The following is a 22096-nucleotide window of genomic DNA, read 5'->3' as shown; positions in this document are numbered from 1 at the left end:
TGTTAGTTAGTAGTACAGGATAACTTCTGATAAATGTTTGACTTGTGGATATGTACACTGCTCCCTTCCGTGTCTTCTCTCATCAATTTCACTTCAATTTCCCAGCTTGCATCTGCTGAATGGAAATACATAACCTTGTCTTGGAATAATGAACACTCAGCACATGTAGAGAAGAGTCTGATTAAAAATAAACAAAAAACTCTTGGCATACTTAAAAATAGCACATCTGCTGAGAGATGTGTTTCTCTTAAAAGAGGTTTGAATTATCAAGAGGTGTGACAGGAGGAATTGGCATTTTCTGGCAAAAAAAATGTTAACCTCAAGTCGCAGTCCCTTGAGTTTTGTAAAATGTCTCCAAAGCTGGTCCGAATTCAAAAAAAGGACTAATTGAATCAAACAAAACTTTGATGCATTTATTGTCTGCAGTGATCGTGTATGATTGCCATAAATGAGCTATAATTACTGTTCCTGACTTACTTTGGTATTTAGGTGTGGGCCCCAAAGCAGGTGTCAGGTTACTAAGAAACAATCAAAGATGAAACTAATGAGGATCCATTGTGAAAGGAGACAATAACCAAGTTTAACTGAAATAAAATACAACATTTTGTTTTGATAAATGTTGCTATCTGAGGTCATTAATCCTGCGATGTTCGTGGCAGTTGATGAAAGGAGTCACATGTTAAGTTTTACAGTGCAGTGAGTCCAGATCTATGAATTGCTGCCCACAACTACAATTGCATTAGGGAGTGGCAGCATTTTCAACTGCAACGATCTGCAAGAGATTATGAATCATATTGGATTGAAAATTTGCCACATAAATGATGACAAGCAATGGTGAAACTGATGCAGTTATCTACTTACATTCTAATGTCCATTTTAAAACAGCCCTCACACACCCAGATGTATACTGACAGAGCTACTGATGGCTCTATGTAGTGACTACAGTAAAATGGGTGAAAAAATCTGGTCGTTACTTGTGCAAAAAATTATACTTTTAAAATTACAAAGGCATTGGTGGACAGTCTCACAGTCAAACTGGGGGCTATGTTTGTGTAAGTATATTTTCGGGTGTTTTGCCACTGCAATAAACCTACTTATTTACCTACTCAGTAGCCCCTTTCCACGAATCAGTGAATGGTCAGCATCTGAAAGAACGGAAAGGAAATGTAGCATTTATAAGGTGTGTGACTTGGGAAAAGACACTCGGCCACTCAGGCAAACGGGAGCAGCAGTCTCAGCAGTGAAAGTGAGAGAGCGTCTTTGTCCTGGCAGTTGAGTGTCGATGTTGTGTTGCTGTAACCAGGACACATCAGCTTAACAGAGAAATACTGTCCAAGATTTAGTAAATATAACCAAATATTGTAAAGTAAGAAAATACCAACTTCATTTGCCACAGGCCTTGTTCTTCAAAATGTATTTTTGAACTTACATAGTCACACTGACAAGAGGTGTTCCCATAAATTACAGTATTAGATCAGAAATTCATCATTTATTATAATGAATTATCCAAACATTATCCTGCTAACACAATGGCACACTAAATGAAAAGAAATAAACCAAACGTCCATCCTGCTTGACCAACAGGCGGATTTATATAGGTTGGTAGATCAAGCAAAAATTTAGAAACAAATATCTCGAGATTTTGAGCTCTGAATATTATTTCATTGTATGTATATTATATACATAACAAATCCCCTTTTTAATGAATAGTGTTGAATACTTACCGTCATAATTAAGTGTTTTGTGTGCAACCGAGTGCAAAGGTGGAACCTCTTTGAACTGTCAGGGTTAGGGTTGTTATAGTAGTAGTTATCCTTGTAACAAGCTGCGTGGCGTTGTCTGCCGTTTGTGAGTACGTCTCCAGCTAAAGTCAATCTAACCTTTTTTTATTAATGTGCCATTCAGAGTGTCTTATCCCGCGTTTCTGCCAGTGTATCAGCTTTTGACTGTGGATCAGTGAATTTGTTGGAGGTGTCGCACAGCGTCAGTGTGCTGGATGGATGTGACAGCTGAGTGTTGAGGCGGGTGGTGCGCCCCTGAGACCCGATGGCAGGTGTGATCAGGCCTGTTTGTCAGCTTCTCCTTTGGCTCCCATAGGTGTCACAATGCTCCACCTGGCGTGTGAAAGCTCCCGAGGGAGGGAGACATGGAGGTGACTCCTTTTTATGAGTGTGAGTCAAAGGTGGAGGCGACAAACTACATTTACTATTGTTCTCCAAGTTCTGTCACTTTACGAAGCATTGCATCAGAAACTGGCTGCATCAAACATACATGATATTGTAGAAAATGGTTGTATAAAAAAAACAAAAAAACAGCCAAAGCTTAGCTTAAATTAGACACTTAATTATTATTGTAAGTAATAAGTGGAATTTTGGTATTAATCATTTTTAGCTATCAGGGTAGTTCACAAAGCTATTAGCTAGCAAATGGGCTAAACAAGACTAGTTTGCTGTCGGCCTCATTTGCTATCTTTTTCCTCGTGAAGTCGCCCGATAGCTAAAAACAAAAGAACAATAAGTGTGAGCATTTTTAGTTGTCTGAGGCTCCAGATGGTTTGTTACACAGCACCATCTGGAGAGGCTTCATGGGAAAGGACAGGTGCTTTCCAAAAATACTCGGTATTTGATTGGATGAAATATCTCTATCATTGTCCATCACAGTTTTCATCACAGAAAACACCTTTTCAATTCAGCGAACCTCTTTAGGACAGTTGCTTCTGGCTGTCATCACACCTACAGCAACGTCTCCACTGGTCAAAGAACCCACTAACACCCACTAGTATCTGGCCTTTATCTGCATTCACTCCTGAGTAAAGTAGCTCTGCAGTAGAAAAAGGATTTTATCTGATCTGGCACCGAAGGAAACGAGATACCCTGATGAACGTGCTAATTTGGCACTTGGTTTTTGGTTCGTGACTTCGAACATAATGCACTGGGGGAATAATAAGAGAAGCATACTTTTCTACTGGAAATGGGAAAGGAGTCAATTGCCTTTTTTTAACAGGTTAACCTGCATTAAAAACCTATTTATACCAACTAATGTCGGTGTGACAGAAGTTTATTACAGGCCCGTTGCTGCCAGTGTTTCCTCCCTCATACGGCGCTGATTGGTCAGAGCCACTGTGGTTTGGCTACAAATAGCTGGAAGCTTAGAAAGATGGCCTCCTAATGTGTGAAATCCGGCTGCCTCGCAATGTTAAATGGAAATAATATCGTTCTTTGAGTTCTCAACCCAGTCAAATCAGCACTGAAAGTGACCAACTGAGTAAAACTTCAGGCACATTGTTTAATTCTCTGGTTCAGTATTCAGCTTGCTTGTAGATTTTAACAAAGAATCAAGCAGAGATTCTTCAAAGCAATATAATTAAGAAAAGTCAAGAGGGATGAGGGAAAACAACTCTTATGTATTATTTCGCTATAAAACCAGTACAGTTATGATATCTGAGCATATTATTCAAATTAGTGATTTATGAATAAAAAGATCAAGACAGGGATCATTCTATTAAATTAATAGTCCAAAGTTTTACCCAGCAAATTGGTGACTTAAGTACTTCATTAAAATGTAAATAAAGTCCTCGAACAGGACATAGCGGTGTTCCTTCCCCCCCCCCGGTGATCGTGATGTAAGGAAAGCCAACAGAAAGGATGCACCAGTCGTGTCCACTCTGAGTCCATCAGTCTCTACAGAGATGACTGTGGCCTGAGGACCGGGCATCTCTGGCATGCAGGGAGGATTTTCCGATCCCCTGCCCTGCTTTCAGATGCTCGTTAATCTGCCGGCTCTATTTTTATCTGTCCTCTTCTCCCGCCTCCGGGCTCTCCGCCTTCACTCACTCCTTATGTCCATCCGCAGAGGGAGAGGCTGCCTCGGCAGCTCCAATTAGAGGCCCCTCCGCTGGGGACTGGGCTTGCTGTCCGCCCCTGGCCCCTCAGGCTCACTCCTCGTCTACCTTTCTCAGGTTAGCCCCAGACGATGCCTCGCTCCCTGCCTCTCCTCCACCTCCCCTTCCTGTCTGCCTTGCTTCTCTGCCTTTTCCCCCTGAGCTTGTAGCTCCACAGGGAGTAAGGGGGGAGTGAAAGGCCTTCTGTCGCCCAAGGGCTGGCTCAAGTCCCTCGGCTGTACTTTGAGGAGAAGCTAACTGGTGCACCTTTCAGGAGGCGGCCTCAGTACAACTGCTTGAGACACTAACTCTGATCATGCTGTCACAGCTACTGCCAGTGTACACCTGATACTGCTGCTGCTAGTGCTAGAAACACTATCATACGTAGTTATAAAAAAAAACATTCCTGAAAGATGTTTTGATGAGGTTTGTGGTTCTCTGAACACCATCATGATTTAAAGAACCACCAATTAGAACAACTTTACAAATGTATTTCAGGACTTATTTCGCGACAAAAGTTATTTATTGATTTTTAACATTCAGTCTTTCCTCAAAATGTTCCTCAAATTCAGAATGCCAAAACACATAATCTTCTAATTTGGTATTTTCTAAGCAACAAAACATCTCACTAACTGTTACAATTTAAGTAGTATTTCATCACTTGCAACTTTCCACACTGTGTCAGTCATGGTTTTTTAAAAGTTGCAGCACGACCATGTTTGTGAAAATGTGACTGCACATCTTTATTGCAAATGATTGGTCAGTGCCTTTTGCTGGCCTTATTTACAACCATGTTATTTTGTCTCGCAATTGTCCCTATAGCTACAGTCTTTGTCTGGATGCTGTGACCTATTATTGTCCTGCAGTCCACCAAAAGGAAAGCATTTTTCCCGGCTTAGCTCCTTCCCAAACTCTGCATGCTCACACCTTCTCCAACCCCATTAATCCCTCAGCCTCCCACTTCTTTATTTCCCTTCAAAGAGACAAGCGCTGCCTGTGACATCAGTCACAGGAAGTGAATCTTTAGCGTTGACTAATTTCCATCGATTGCCTCCAGACAGGCTTAGCAGACGAGACCCATTCCCACACAGAGCCTGGCTGCTCTCATTTAAGTCTCCCCGCCTGCAGAAAACGCTCCACAATGAGCGCAGTCAGTGCTTTTATCTTCTCCCCCACTCCTACTTATTATCAAATAAATGTGCAGCATAGAGAGATACCCATTGACAGGACCGTGCATAATGACTCCTGGCTGTGTGAAATGGATTAATAAATAATGGTTGAGCAAGGAGAGAAAACAGCTTTGCCTCGTCCCACTACTTCTCGACAAGGCGGCTAAGAACAAATCCCCACCACGCTCGGCGGAATTGTGCCGGACCACATCTAATGGAGTGCTGCGCGGGATTTAAAACGCGACCCTCCTCTTGAATGTGCCTCGGAATGCGTCATAAATTAGAGGTGGGCTCCTTAAAATGTGAAGCAGAAAGCACTAAAACATCCACTACATGATGTTCCACTGAAACCTCTACAGAATCCCCTCTAAGAGACGTATCTCCTGTGAGGATCAAGAGGTAAAAGCAGCCTGTACAAATGTCCAGGAGCAGAACTCCTCTGCAACCTGTTTCCCGTCTCGCTGCTGACAGAGCTGCAGCAGCAGGTAAATCAGTTTCCTCTTTGCTTCTGCTTTCACGCTCTCATGAGTATATCAACAGTTCGAGCGCACATATCCAACAGTTTGCACGTGCGAACTCAGTCGAACAGGCACACAGTCGGGCTTGCATATACCAGAGGCCTCCTTGTTTTTAACAAAGCCTCCCCATCCAACCCCTGTCGGTGACATATTGCTTCATTAACACTCTTGGCTTTGTGTATATTGACAGCCTTTTCAAAATGGCAGAGAGTAAGAGTGTTCCTGCCGCCTGCTCTGCACCAAAGGGGCTTAAACAGACTATAAAACCCAAAGTGAGGCTGTGAGTGTGCTCTGACTGTCACTGTAGCCCTGTGCCAAAGTAATACGTCTGAGACAGGAGGTGAAAAGGTCTCAATCTCCTTAACGCTAGATTAAGGAGCAGCTTGATCAAGGCGTCTTAAGTGCTTCATTTTGGAATCAGGATCGATAGCCGCTAAGAAGAATTGAGCTAGGAGCTTCGATAGGTAGAGCTGATTGAATAGAGGCTAATGACTTCTCAGAAGCCCCTTAACAACGGAGCAATGTCTCATACTGTCTACCCTGCTTGTGTTTTTATTTGAGCTGTTTATTTTCCTTTAAATTAAAGAAAAAGGTTCAATCTGTTTCTCAGCCCAGGTTCTCATAGCAGTCAGACAAAGCTCCACGGCCTTGTAAGAGCGTGGACACGCAAACACACAGTACTCTGGTGAAAAACATGTTTTCTACCATGAGCAGGGACAACAGTGAGGCTGTGATGTGACGTGGACGAGGTCAATCCAGATTTATTTTGAAGGCCTGTGAAAACCTGTGCTTGTTTTTCTTGGCTCCCAATAACTGCCCGACCAATTATGTCTACCAACACCGCACCCACCCTCAGTCGCCATGATCCGACCAATCCCCACCCTGCCTCTGTGGTTTCAGGGTGAAACCCAGCTGAGGAGTGCCCAGAATTAACCAGGATTAGCCTTGGATTGTCGGGGATTACTCAGGCTGGAGAGGGATTAAGCATGATTGCCAGTTTGGGGTGGGTGGGGGGCGATGTGTGTGAGTCTGTGTGTGCGTGCACATCGAGGTGAACATGTGTCAAGTTGTGAAATACTGTATATATAGTGGCATTTGTTTGAATATAGTGTGTGTGTGTGTGTGTGTGTGCAGTAGTGTCTGAACTAGAGGTGTGGAAATTTCTCGATGCTTAGATGCATCGCGATGCAGACGTGGACGGCTCTGCATCGATGCAGAGACAGAACATGATCGATTCATGTTTTCCGCAACGTTAATCTTTTTAGAGATGTCCCGCCGCTGCATAATTATAACCACCGCTGCTTCAGGATCAGGACATCAGGGTTAAAGTGACCGGAATGATCTGGATTCATGATCCGACACCATCGATTAATAACTAAATACATGTGGTTATCAGTTTTTGTTAGCTACAGAGACGAGCAGATCAGAGTGATTAGAAAAGAGCAGAGGAGCTCTCTTGTTGATCAGCGGAATAATGCGCCTCAATGCTGCCAGGCAGGACCACCCTGAATTGAAAACCTTATTTTAGTTTTAACTCTGTCCAGAGATATGTTAATACAATTTGTTCTGTAGAATTAATATGGAGGCTTTTCTCTACTCTGTCACAAAGCTGTGTCTGGAGAATCGCTACTAACAGAGGGACAGCAAGAGAGAAAAGGGTGCAATGAGTTCAATCACTCTTGTTGCTACGCAACAAACTGGATAATTTGCAAAAGATGTAATTAATGTTAGCTAGCTAACTAGCTAAAAAAAAGGAGTCAGTGGGGTTAAAATAATGATAATCAAGAAACTTTGACTTTGCTATTCTGAAAAGGAGGATGAGACACCATGTGTCCCACTAAGGAGAGAACACACAGTTAGGGATCATTTAAAAAATAATTTTGGAGACAGGGTCTCAATACAAATATAGGTATGGGGGTGCGGGTCCCAAATACCAGCTACTCATAGTGTAATGTAATGTACAGTCGTAGAGGGAAGTCAGCCTCTCACACTCTGACACAGATTCATCACATTCTGTGTCCCCTTTGTGCGTTCTCTCTACATGTTCAGGTCAAGAGGACACACACAACATGAAATTTCTTTTAATCATCACAGTGAGTACGACAGTTGTGTGCTATTTTATGTGGCTTTGGAACGAGCGGAAAAAGTAATAAAGGAGCTGTATTGTTTTTGGATCTTTTTTTTGATAAAAGTCAGTATCTGTTGCTTAAATTTTGACCATGTATGGACTATGACTTATGCTTTACAAAACATCAAACATATGATAACTGCTCATGTGTAATTAGTTAAGTTGTACGCTAATTGGTTGGTGAAGAGGGAAAAGTCAATGATTAACAAAGAAAGTCAGCCTTGTGTGAAGGCCAGGGTCCAGTGGTTTGATGAAAGAATCTTCTACTAAAGGTCCTTTAGACTGATTCACAGCAGCAGACACAACAACGACCCGGCGCAGCTGAGAAGTCTGAGGTTTGTTGAGAGTGAAGCTGTGGCTGCGCAGAACATGGATATGGATGAACAATGTGAAGGGTACATTAATGGTAGCCTAGCACATCATCCATATTTAATTAATGTCTGGCAATCCCAACCTTTTTTCACATGACGAAGCTCATTCTGTAGTTGAGGAAAGTTCTTTTTTACAGAAATGATGCTTTATTTAAATCAAAAAAAAAAAGTATAACTTTCAAATTAAATCAGACACACTATTTTCTGTAGCATTAAATTCTACTTAAAGGTTCAGTGAAATGGATCTATTGGCAGAAATTGAATATAAAATAATCCTAGTGAGGTTTTCACCAGTGCTAAATTGTTCGAATTGTTGTTTTCTTTACCCTAGGATGGGCCCTTTATATTTAAATACTTGTTTGGAAGGAGGGGTGAGGTGAGGGGTATTCAGCTGCCACATGAAACTTCACCACTAGATGTCACTAAATTCTGCACACTGAACCTTTAACATCAGAATCGTTGAATGTGGCAAAAGTGTAGTTTTATGCTTATACAATAACATATTTTCCATTTACTGATAATAAACTAGTGTTATATGTGAAAACACAATGAAAATTGAAACAATTATGTTCTTGCATTACTTTAGGTTTGAATGTTGTCACAGAGGAGCTCTTACATTACTTTCAAACACTAACTTGAACTTTTCATTGAGACATGAATCAGAGGCTATGACAGAAAATCCAATTCACAGATAACAAGCAGTAAAAACTGATGAGTGCTGGTTACGGCTGTGAGTAGAAATCACAGCTCAGACATGATGGAAAAATGAGTGACAGGAAAAATGAGAACAAACCCAACAGTTTTCAGGCTTTTCTCCTTTTCTAAGTGTCAGTTTCTTTTATTGGCTGACACATAATTGCAGTGAATGATATTAATAATAATCACAGGGTGTGCACTGTAGAGAGTCCACTGTCAGAGCTGCAGGAGGCCTGCTTGTCCTCTGCTGGACCTGTGGCCAGGCTGGACTCTGAGGCTGCTGCTGCCGTCATAGCAACACAAAGATCAGGGAAAGAAAAGAAAGGAAGCACTTTCGTCTAATCTGAAATGTGTCTGAATGTTTAAACTGGCAGCAAGTGTCTGGTTATTAATGTCACATCACAAACTGTTAAATGTCAAAATCGATCATGAGTTTTTAAATTGTAATGTATTTTAAAAACTAATATAGTTTATATTTTATTTATGAGAATCTGAACTTCTTTATTTTCTTTTTAGGGACATTTATGAATGTTTGCACTAATAATGTGTTCTCTAAGAAACAAACCACAAACCTTTTACAGCAACCTTTACGTCTCTAAAGGGAGAATATTTTATCCTGGAACAATTTTGGGTAGCTTACTGTTACTTTGTTCTGAATGCACAACTAGGCAATACATTTCAGAAAAGAATACTGTTCAGAGAGACCTGTTGTGTGTGGGATTTAGTGGCATAATTTATCATTTTGCAGTTATAATTTGCAACCAACCAACCACCTCCTTCAGCCTCTCCTTCCAAATGTGTAGAACCTATCGTGGCCTTCAGGTAAAAATCCCTCACCAGAGTTAGTGTTTGTCATTTCTGGGTTACCGTAGAAACATGATCCTACAACATGGTGGACTCTTTGAAAGAAGACCTGCTCCTCATGTAAATATTAAGGGGACATTCTAATGAAAACACATTGATTCTTAGTTTCAGCCTTTTATCAATATTATATTCACTGTACACGCTGGACCTTTAACATGCATAAAGTTGGCCCTTCAGACTTCCAGCTCTCCTCAGAAATAGTAACATTAGGTGGTTACTGGGACAAACAGGCTGAAAGGACAAGTGGCAGTGCTCCCTTATAGATGATGTCACTAATGATACACTTTGCCCATGGTCCTGACCCCAAAGCTGTGCTTTTTTTATTCAGTTGTGTATTGATCCTTTGATTTATTGAAATCATACGTACATACATTTTTCCTCGCCTTTTTAAAAATGTGCAAGAATATAGTGTGTCGACAGATCTGTGTCCTCGGGCCATTAGCTAACCAGTGGACTGACGATCCCCAGACTCGGTAAAAGCAGCACTGTGTCAAGATCATACTCAGTCAGTTTTTATGTGTGAAATACAGCAGTGGAGACGGATACAGAGCAGCTGGTTCCCTGTAGAGGAGCAGGGTGGATGTGAGGCCAGGTCTAGTCACCGTTTGCACTGCAACAGTCCATCTCCTGCTGCATTAGCAGAAAGGCAAAAGGCTGAGAGCGCTGGGAACAGGCTTCTGCACTTCAGAATCAGTCTTTCTGACAAGTTAATATATACACTGAAGCACAGACGGGCAGCGCTGTGCCACTGAGGGCTGAGAGGACGCAGGTTTCATTCCAGCCAAAGACTATGCTGGAGGATTTCACTGAGCAGCTCCTCCACTGTGGCTGACACTGTGCTAATCTGTGACATCTCCTGCGACATGGCCTTTGATTGCTATAATAACCTGGAGTATCCACATCACATGTGACGTTCCAATCCTGCAAACAAGTCAAGCTGATATATGACCTTTCTTGAATTAGACTTAGCGTTATTTGTTGTCGGCCACAGCTGTTGAAATAGCTGTGAGCTGGAAGGAGCTACTAACATGAAAGTTGGCCAAATACCAAAAAAGAAATAACAAAAAAATATAACACGAGCCCAGTTGGCCAGATGATGACACTCTAATCACACCTTAAAACTACAATTTTGGAAAGGAATTAAACTCTCTACTCACAAGCTCAGCTCAATGTACAATAAAAGCCAGCATTGTGTTTTTTTGTTAATTTGCATAGTATGAAAATGGCATAGACGTTTTGAATTCTAACTATCAACTCCAAATCTGGTATACAGTCTGGTTGGACTGAAATTGACAATTCTACCATAGAGCAGCAAGTTGAATAAACATGGCTGCCATCAATCAATCAAACCTAACAAAGAAAGAGGCCTGACAAGAAATTGGCCATAACTCAAGTTGTCTAAGAGGAATTATGATTAAACTCAGTGAGGACATCCAGCACTTTTATTACTGAACATACACACCAATACGCCAAATGCTTAAATTGTACTTCTCAATCAATCAATCAAACATACCGTCCGAACTGGATCCATAGTGATTGATGCTGGCTCAGCATCATAATAGAACCTTCCATTGCATTACCCATTTTCTCTTTTTATAAGCCTGTCATAAACTCCAGTCTAAGTTTTTTCTTTTGCTGATCCTTTTTTGGAGAAAAATATTTATAAACAGCACTGGAGTAGATGTTTTCATCAATGATCTCCCCAATGCGTTAACTATATGCTAGACAAGATAAGATGTTGTTTACTACTACTTTGTTGAATTTAGAATTTGTTTTCCAGATAAACAGTGATGATGAAACCAGTGTGTGATTGGTCTCACTCCTCTAACCAGAATTAAAATAGTTGGTTTGACTTTGTCGATCCTGAAATCCGCATCTTAATGTTTATTTCTGGCCGATTAAATTGCTTCCTTCTGTTAGTTCAGAACTCGCAAATAGCCGCCACATTTCTTTCTGTTACCTTGTCGTGTTTTCTTTATTGTTGCACTTAGCCACAAAACACTGTGTATGTTGTTTATAGTTAAACACTATAGAGAATAACAACATCCTTGGATATATTTATTTGGTCTATTAGGTTCATTTATTTAACTTGCTGTTATTGGCTGTTTGCTAATGAGTACTTACAGTACATCTTTACCAGCTTATTGTGGCTAATTGTTTCCTCAGCTCTCGCCACAGATGCCACAGGCTCTTTTTACCAATGGGTGCTCTAGATTCCACCCCGCACAATGAGACATATATTTACATACATAATTATTACTAATTTACATTAGTGCTGACAGGACAATATCTTGTGTCTGTGCCTTTGAACCATTGCAGAAATAGAAGCATTTGCTGCCACTGTGGTTTGGTTAGGTCTAGGGACAAAAACGACATGGCTATGGTCGGGGACTGATTGTTGGTTTGGGTTAAAATGGCAGCTTCGTTAGGGTTTTGGAATGTTTGTTGTCATGGTTATAAGAACTACTTTGTAGGTTAGGGAGAAATTGTGGTCCTGGTTAAAAGAGACCAACATTGACTGTCTGTAGAAAATGGGATACCAGTCATTTCTGGTGTCCTACGAATTGTTGACCCATCTAACCACCACATAGCTCCCACTGCTGCTCTTTGTCACGAAAGCTTTTGTATTATTGGGAGGAATAGACCAAAGAGAGAGTTGCATTATAACTAACTTAATTGCTTATAAAACGTTGCCTGGAACTTATTTTCAGTGAGTGAGTTCATAGTGTCAACTATATTAACAATAATCAGTTCAGCATACCACTGAAACTAGAGACATTCAAATTACCCATAATAACATAAATAAATCAAGAAAAGATACATGTAGTTTGGCCACAAAGTGCTTATGGTGAGTTACATTATTTTTGGCTGAACAACAGCTGGGCTGGTGAGTATAGAGAAAGAAAACCGTTATTACTGACTGACTTGGCTGAGTCAGAGACAGATCATTGGTCTGCTGAACTCCATGTGATTGACTGAAGTTACACCACTGATTAGAGTGTAAGGAGTAGAAAACAATAGAAACATAAACACTCAATGCACTTGACAACAGGTCCGTGTGCACTGACAGTATGAGAGACGTGAATGACTAAAATTATCTGACACCAGCCAGAATTCAAATACAATGCAATGGCTTCATCAATATGTTAATTGGCTTATTATGCCAACTAGCAACATTTAGCAAGTTTACAAGCAGGATTTAGCTTTAATTGTTTCAGGTGGTTCTACATCAGTTTTCTTCTACAGGTCATCCATAATACTGCACACTTACCATGCCACATATTATTTTTTTAACCCAGCCTTGTTCCTTAATCGGGTTTTCTTTGTTTAATAATAGTTAGAGCAGAATCACCCCATGCACAAACTTTAATTTGCCTGGCAGATGCCTCTCGTGGAGTGATGCGAGAGAGGGGTTTCAGTTATTTGGCCTGTCCTCAAGGATTTAAACTAGCTAGAAAATAATTAGTATAATGCCATACACTCCAACAGCAACACCAGCTACATCCTCCAAAATGATCATACATATTCATACGCATGATCGTATTCATATGCCTTTTGCTAATTAGTTAATGATTCATTGGAGCCTTATTGCACTCCTGTGTTCAGATAAGGGGGCGGACCATTGGAAATCATATTTTGGCATAGAAATAGTAAGATTAGGGGGTGAGTATCAGCACCACATTTACACTAATAACAGTTTCAGAACAGAGATGTCCATCGAAGCCCAAAACCCCCCCATAAGTTTCATATTATTATATACTAATGCAGAGATATGCCACATTATATTCTCTACATTGTATCAGCAGGTGAAGGAACAGCAGTTGTGGTATAATTGTTGCTCTGGTAGTTATACAGAAGCTCTCTCTCTCTCACACACACACACACACACACACACACACACACACACACACACACACACACACACACACACACACACACACACACACACACACAAGCACACTGCTGCTAATCACAGCTTGGTACAGGTAGTGAGGCATTGGGACTACTGGTGATTGAGCCTCCCTGGTGGATTGGAAGCAGGAATCTGACAGACTCAGATAAAAGGCTGTTTGGAGTTGCCTGCAGCATCAAACAGCATCAACCCTCCCCTCCCACACTCCCATCTCTCCCCCCACAATCACCTCCACTCTCTTCATTTCTCCCTCTTTTGGTTTACTCAGTTGCCATGGCTACGCCCAGCCAGAGCCGTCACATTGAGGAGGAACCTGTCAGGGTGCCGCTCTCAGATCACCTGATGCAGGTCGCCTCCACTGGCGGCCTCTTTCACACAGCGTCATCGTTCAATTTGGCTTTGATTAAGTCTGTGCTCCGTGGCGTGGCGCAGCTGAGAAGTGAAGTCTGTGTATTTCGTCGTCAAACGTTGAGCATGTGCAATTTTGCCGACCTGGTTTTTTGGAGTGGACCCTTCTGAACAGTAGCAGAAGAAAAAAAACACCTCTCCTTCCTATCCAATTTCCAAGTCTGTGAAGAGCGATCTAGCCAAAGCAGTGTGATTTGAATAGAGGACGGGATGAAATTACCTGTTTGGAGTCATGCTGAGGGGATGGGTGCATGTGGAGGGGGCTTTTCTACATGAATGAGAGTAGTAGCGAGATACCAGACTGATCTGAAACCCACTTAAAGCTGAATTCCCCCTGTAAACATTTTGCCAGAAACCCATTACCTGCTGTTGTGGATGCTGTGCTTTTCATATTAAGCTGCAACAACAAAGAGCCGTCACCTCTTTCAGTTGGCTGTCCAGTTCGCAGCCATGCGGCTCTGTATTCTGCCAAAGTAAGGAGTGGTGGGGGGTACATATGCTAACTGTATAGATTGTGCTGAAGGGTGAAATGTAAGCTGGCCCCCTACTGAACACAGATTTGCATCTCCTGCTGTTTTTTTTTTTCCTGATATTTGCCCATCTTTCATTCAGAATGAATGACTGATTGAAAGAATGATGGGAGGGGGGAAGGATGGAAGTTGTGTAAGGTGATGAGAGGATGGATGTGGAGAGAGGTAGAGAATGAGCAATGTCGTGATCAAGAGACGCTGGGACTCAGAGAGGGAGATGAATGGGGCCGAGAGCAGGAAAATTGGACAGGAGGCGGGGGGTGAATGAAGATAGAGAATGGCTCGAGATATCGGGAGACAGAGATTGTGAGCTATGTGCAGGTAATAAACAAGGCAGAAATAGATAGATATCTCAAGGGAGAAAAAGGAAAAGTGAGCGATTGTGTGCGTGGGGTAGAAGTTGTGGGCTGGGGGGGGGGTTTGCTTGGTTTCTCCCAAAAGAGAAAAAAAAAAGAAGCAAAAAAGGTAAAAGAGAGTGAAAGAAAGTGAGGGCGAGAAAGCAATGGGCGGAAGGCTGGAGAGAGTGTGAATAATGACACAAACAGGAAAGATTTGGATGAACATGCTGTACTTAAACTAACTTGGCCAGCTGAGATGATGTGTATCCCTGCTAAGCTCTCCTTTAGGCAGGCTTAGATCTCATCAACTCACTCCAGGTTGGCACTAGCTTCAAATGCTGCTGCAGAGCCTTGGATTAACTATACAGCCGTCACTCAGACACTTAAACAGGGGTCTGGAGAGGCTTATCCTAGCCCCCCCCCCACCCCCTCACCGACACCCATTCTAGGTTCGCCCACAACTGCCACATCTGCACCCCCCCCCCTTCAAAGCACCTAGAAGGAAGACTTCATCATAACGCCACCGTTGCCTACAGTTATGTTGATTGTGCCATGATTTTTAAAAGAGGTTAAATGAGCATGTCCCTCCCCTCCTGCCTCCCCCTGTTTACTCTCCCTCTATCTTATTCCAGGCCTGTGTATGAGTGTTTCTTTTTTCATTCTGGTGCTCTTCCAGAGCTTCTCCTGCCAAATCAGCCCCCCCTCCCCTCACTCCAATCCTCCCTCCCTCCCAGTGTCTGGCTGGATCTCAGGCTCTCATATTTGGAGGCCCTGCAATCGATACAGGCTGTCTGTGATTGGGTTGCCTCGCGTGATTCATTTCTGTAACCTTGGTGATGGTTTGATGTGGAGGCTGCACCCATGTCCATATTATGACTCAGTGAGCGCGTGTGGAGAGGAGAGGTTGGTCAGGGGAGGTATCGATTGGATCCTTTACTCTCCCTGTCCTCTTTGCTCTCCCCTCCATCTCCCTCTCTTTCTTTATCCATCTTTTTTCTCACTTGCCATGCAGCCCTGATAGTTTTGCCATAATTTGAAATGACTTTGTGTTCTCAAGAAATGATTATTTAACCCTAAATGTTCCCTTGGGTGTTAATGTTAATCTCTCTTCTTCTCTCTCCCTTTTCTGCCCCCCCCCCCACCTCTTTCCGAATTTTCTCTCTTGTTACAGAACTCGATCAGACACAACCTGTCCTTACATAGTCGCTTCATACGGGTGCAAAACGAAGGGACAGGGAAAAGTTCTTGGTGGATGCTGAACCCAGAGGGTGGGAAGATGGGAAAGGGACCCAGACGACGTGCAGCCTCTGTAGACAATGGGACTCGCTACCTGAAGACTAAAGGTCGAATCAGCCGGAAGAGAGCAGGGGCTATAGGCCTTGGACGGGGACATGGTCAGGGGGGTGGACCAGCATTGCAAGGCTCCCCAGAGCATGGCAGTCCAGCAGGTAAAGGAGGTGTGGGCATGGGGGGTGAGGAGTATGACACCTGGACGGATCTCCATTCCCGCACCTCCTCCTCTGCCTCCACGCTGAGTGGCTGCCTGTCCCCGATCTTGGCTGAGGCGGAGGCAGATGAACCAGAGGAGGGTGGGTTGTCCTGTTCAGCCTCCCCTCGATTGTACCCCAGCCCCACCAGTACCCGTTCCCCGGCCCTGGGCACTGGGGGCCACTGCCCCACTGTGGAGCTGCCCCAGCTGACTGATCTGACTGGTGCTATCAGTCTCGATGAGAGTGGCTACCCCCAGCCACCACCAATCAAATGCAACGGTTATCCCTATGTGCCTGGACCCAAGGCGGAGGGTTCTTACTGCGGGCCCATGTATGGACAGCCTTCCCTGGGGATGCTCAGGCATCACACTCCCATGGAGACTATCCAGGAGAACAAGCCAGTCAGCTTCCAGCGCCCAATGAGAGGCTACTCAGAGAACAACGCCCTGCAGAGTCTACTCACCGGAGGTCCTGCGTACTGCAACAAAGACACAGTACTAGGCCAGGGAAGGGAAACACACACACTAATAACACAGGGAACCAATGGTGTTCACAACCAGCACAACCACAATCAGAATCGCAGCCACAATCACAGCCAAGAGCATGCTCACAATCCCAGTCTACACAATGGCCATGGCTCCGTCCACGACCAGAACACAACCCACCATCAGAACCACAATCAGGGTCACAAACACCAAGCCAGCCTCGAATACAGCCACAGCCACAAGCCCCACCCTGCCCATGACTATGGTGCCAGTCATGAGCATGGGCACAGGAATAAAGTTAACCCCAGCCATGATCACAACCCTCGCTCCAGCCAGAGTCACATGCACACCCACAACCCCATGCCTGGTGGTCCTCCCCCACAGGCTCTCTCCCCACGGGTTAGCACTGACATCCTGCAGCCCTATAGCCTCAAAACCTCCAACCACTATGGGCCCCGACCCCACCTCCCAACATCGCCAGCCCTGCCCCCCAACCCTGCTGGGCTTATGGACGTTCCCCAGGACCCCTGTCGCCTGGCATCTGCGCCTCACCCCCGTCATCAGCCGTACCCAGGAGCTCACCATCAGGGTATGACCAACTCCTGGCATGGCTACTACCACAACAACCACCAGCAGGGGAATGCTGGTTACCATGGACAACAGCACAACTCCCACAGTCGAATGGCTGCCAACCTGGAGATGGAGAACATACCTAATAGCCTGGACTGTGATGTAGACTCCATCCTGCTCAATGACTTTATGGAAAATGAGGGCATGGACTTCAACTTTGATGGCTCTCTGTCCCAAGGTGTGGGCATGGGGATGGGCATGAGCTTAGGGGCATTTGCTTGCCCTCCACAAGCTCACAGCAACCAGAGCTGGGTGCCAGGGTGAACCCTGGTCCAGGGATTTGGATAAACATATTAACTGGAAAGCTCACCCTCTGGGTCAGGCTGCTGGTGGGCTTTACCCTTGGACTGACTGACTGTGATTCTGTTTCTCTGAGACTGTAGAGCAAAATACTTGTTGTCATTTTGTTTCCTGGGGACTCCCTATAACCACACATCCTACTCTTCCTCTTTCTTCTCTGTTTATAAAGCTTTCTGTCTCAATATTGAACCTGCCCCCAATGAGCCTAGTGCTAAAGACCCCTTGTTTATGCCCTTCAGTTTTTTTTCTTCTGTTTCTTTAAGCTCTCCTCTCAGTCTCGTCCTGCTCGTCCTAAGCTCTCAAGCACTTTACATCCATCCTTTCATACAGATGCAGTAACACAAAGAACAGGCAAAGTCACGTTGAGTGTTGGCTTAAGTTTAATGTATGCAATCCACTTCACAGTATTATCTCCTCCTACAAAGGAGGTGTTGTTTTTGACTTGGGAACATGATCAAACAGCTGCATAAATATCTTTCATTGTAGAGGTGTTCTCAGATTGGGGTTAAAAGGCTTTGAGGTTTGAGGATGAAGAAAAAGGAGATTTTTAGAGGAAGAAGAAACTAGAAGTAAAGCAAAGAAGTAAACTCCAGGGTTCGTGTGACTTCCCTCCCTGGTGGACAGTGGTGTTTCCTGTTTGTTCCTGTGCAGGAGGACAGTCATCCATCAGGCAACCATCAGCACCACTCCATTGAAATGCAACGTCCCTTCTTTAATCTCCAAAGTAATGCCAGAGTGATGCATCACTATTGCAAATCTAATGCGCCACTTTGTGTTTTTTCAGCCCCCCTCCCTCTCTTCAGCTCCGGACACACCAGCTTAATGTGTTTTGGCGAAAGTGATGATTAAAGTCACTCTGCACTAAATGGGGGAGGGATTGAAAGAGGTAGTTGGGTGGGGGGGGCATTGAGGGGAGACGATAGGAGAGGAGAAATGCAAATATTCCCTCAGTGCCTCTTCCTCTCCATTTTGTGGATTTATGTAGCTTTCCCCATAATGAAATAAGCAACGATCAGAGCCTGCTGTACATCCTGAGGAGCTTTCTGATTGGCCTGCACTGGGCTGCCTCAGCATGGCTCCTTCACCGGCTGACCCCAGAACAGCTTAGTGAGCAGCAGTGGTCAGGCCAGGATGTTGATGAAGCTGCCGTCCTCAGACCCCAGGCAACCCTGTCTAATTCACTAACACCCAGGTTCGAGCCCGCTATGTGCTTTTACTCCTGCAAATTGCACACTGATGAACACCGTCAGCAGATTACTATTTGGTGCTATCTCCTCTTCCCAGGCTCCCTCCTATCGCGCCGCCCAATCCCGAGGTTACTCGGAGGGTAAACAAGAGTAATTAACCGCCAAACAAGATGGATGATTTATGCAAGTGTGTGTATTCGCTCATTGGCACAAAGTCATAATTCTTCCCCCTACAAAGCTCAAGGAGGGCAGTTTGTGAGCGGTGGTGCCCAGTGACAAGGTAAAGCGGCTGGCGAGTGGTGTGCTTACAGTGTCCTTCAAGCATCCCCCTTTAACAAGCATTACCCACCCTGTCCTGGTCGCAGTTTTACTTTGCTGTTGTCTTTTCTGGTGCTTGTTCCGTGATTGTGCAATTGTCTGTCCTGTTCCAATACAGCGTGGATAAGAGATTTCATGTGCATCTTTTTTTCCTTATTCCCTGGGGGAAAACGGGCAAAGGGGCCAATCGCCAATCCTTGTCCTGGCACCTGTCCCACTCCAGATAGAGAGAATAGGAACAAGAGAGAGAAGAAAGGTAGACAGATACGGTGAGAGAGTGAATGGGAGGGAGGGAGCTCGATGAGTCGACAGGATCTATGAGACTGGGAGAGATTTTCCAGCTCGGTAGCTTTGTGTAGAATTGGCTGTTTGAATCGGGCCAAATGTCAAGTGCTACTCAGCCAGCTCCATCGAGCTTTGACAAGAAAGCCACTTCTCCCTCCTGATCAAGGACAATGAGGAGGATTTCCATACACAATTCTTTTGCTTTCTTTTTTTCTGTTTCATGAGTTAAGATGGCCCATTATTGTAACCCAACTGTAATTTGTTCTCTGGCCTGTGTGCATTTGTGTGTTAAGCTTCTCGTGGGTGTGCGAGTGTGTGTGCGTGTGTAGCACAGTGATGTACAAGAACTGATTAAGGGAATATTGTTGAGAACTAACTTACCCTGGTATTGTCCATGCCTGGCTGAGTGCAGCATACATTAATATATACAGTTTATATTTATTGGTTAGGGAGATTGGTCTTGGAGGACCGTTCAGACCCCTCACTGCTTTCTCTTCTTGCTGACAAAGAGGCAGAATGCTTTTTTCAGTCTGACTACATTTCATTCTGTATATATTCTATATTGAGAAAAATTGTATTATAATTTTTTTGCAAATATCAAGTTGTTTTTTAAAATGATGTATCTGCTCATCTGGTGACCGTAAAATAAAAAAACAAATAAGAACATAAATGTTTTTTGTGTGTCTCTGTTATTTCATAGCCTGTGAATGAAATCTTACCAAACTTGTTTTCCATCAGGCACACATAAAGTCAAGTCAGTTATATTGATAGTTATGCAGCCAAAATCATATCTCACAAAGTTGCCTCTAAGCGCCTTACAATCTATTCAAAATATAACACCCACTGCCCAAGGATCCTGAATTGAAACATTGAAATCCTCCATACTGCTCCTGTGGTGTCATCCAAAGTGTCCGTAAGCCCCGACATTCAAATTAGACTAGAAACAGCGTCATTTACACCATGTTATTATTTTATATTTGTGTTGTTTTATTACGTCTAAAGAATCACCACTTACTTCAATTTTATTGGAATTGGCTGCAACACTGTTCACCCCTGAAACTCCAAAAGTGTTTTGTGGACTCAAACTCTTCACCCACTCCTCCATCGGCATAGTGGTGAGTAGATAATGAGTGAATGTTTATTTTTCGGTGAACTATCCCTCTAACCACTTTGTCTCAACCACTTTATTTGGAGGTAACACTGAAAGAGAATGAACCTAAAAATACAGGATTGTGGTCAGTTTGACAAAGACGCCAGGCTGGAAGGTGATATGTGAATTTACAATGAGCAGTTTAAGTAGTAATTTCATAGTTTGCCTAAAGTGTAACCAATCCAGAGGTATGTTTTCAAACTGGTCTGAACATTTGAAGGCATTTTACATTTTTCACTGACAACCTTCTACTGCCCAGATCTTAGCAATTAACCTCGTGAATACAGTGGTATATTACATTATGAAATGATGGGAGAAACAACATTGTAGATCAAATGGGATTAAATTAAAGAATGTGAATGCTGGAGTCGTGTGGTTTTCTCATTAACGCTTTATGAGTTGATGTATTGACATCACTGACTCAGTGGTTGTGTTACGGCGCAGGGTTCATCATCAGTTGTAGTGTATATGCATGTGTGTGCACATTAAAGTGTAGGTGAGTGTCTACATATGTGTTACTAAATCGATACTGTATATAGATTAATTACATGAGTGTGTATGTTCATGTATCCGGATTTGAGTGTATGCACAACTGCATGTAATTGGATGTTTTTGAGCGTGTGTATGTATGTTGATGAGACAATGTGCAAGTGTGTGTGTTTGTATGATATGTGTTTTTTGGCATATATATGCATACGTGTGTCTTTCCATGCATTTGTGTTATCAATGTGTATGACTGAGTGATTAACACACCAGTGTACTATCCCCCCATGCCTCAGTTTTGTGAGCATCTGAGTGTATATTGGTGTGTGTGCTTGTGTGTATCCTGTGTGTGTGTGCGTCTAGTCTAGCGCCTGTGTGATAAGGCTCGTTAGCAACCCGATGCCGTGCCACAGCTGTGTCTGTCCCAGTGGAGGCTTCCTCACTGAGGGACTGACTGCATCTGCAGTGCCATACTGTGCCACACACACACACACACACACACACACACACACACACACACACACACACACACACACACACACACACACACATGGCTGTGTCCTCATCGCCCCCTCACCTTGGTTACTGTCAGCCTGCACAGAGAGAGCCACAGCTACACATAGTTAGTTAGCAGCAGCTCACCTGACAAGATGGCTGATCGTTGTACACCTGGGAAGATGGCGCCCTTCAGAGCTACACACAGACACACATACACTCACACGCTGTCAGACGCCAATAACAGCTCTCCATCATCCCCGGCTCATGCCATCCTATAAAATATGCCTCTCGGATGCTAGTTAGTTCATCTGGTAGAGAGAGGGAGGTTAGTGTGAGACAGAATGCATAATAAGGACAAGCTCCTGCTGCACTCCATGCAAATGTGAAGCTCGACGTGTCAGAGCCGTGATGGATCTGTTCTGACAGACATGGTGACAGCCCGGTGACAGCAACTT

General features: G+C 43.6%; 1 protein-coding gene across 1 annotated transcript in view; it reads left to right on the top strand.

Annotated features, from left to right (window-relative positions):
• foxo6b (forkhead box O6 b) overlaps window positions 1-20165 on the top strand; it is a 44563-nt gene extending 24398 nt beyond the window's left edge. Inside the window, exon 2 of the mRNA XM_034600360.1 lies at window positions 15987-20165. Coding sequence (XP_034456251.1) covers window positions 15987-17684 — 1698 coding nt within the window. The 3' untranslated portion in view covers window positions 17685-20165. The remainder of the gene's footprint in view (window positions 1-15986) is intronic.
• Window positions 20166-22096: the final 1931 nt, after the last annotated feature.

Source organism: Hippoglossus hippoglossus, chromosome 11 (assembly GCF_009819705.1).
Source record: "Hippoglossus hippoglossus isolate fHipHip1 chromosome 11, fHipHip1.pri, whole genome shotgun sequence".
Classification (NCBI taxonomy): domain Eukaryota; kingdom Metazoa; phylum Chordata; class Actinopteri; order Pleuronectiformes; family Pleuronectidae; genus Hippoglossus; species Hippoglossus hippoglossus.
Note: the sequence above shows the minus strand (reverse complement) of the source record. Positions and strands in the feature narration are given on the sequence as shown.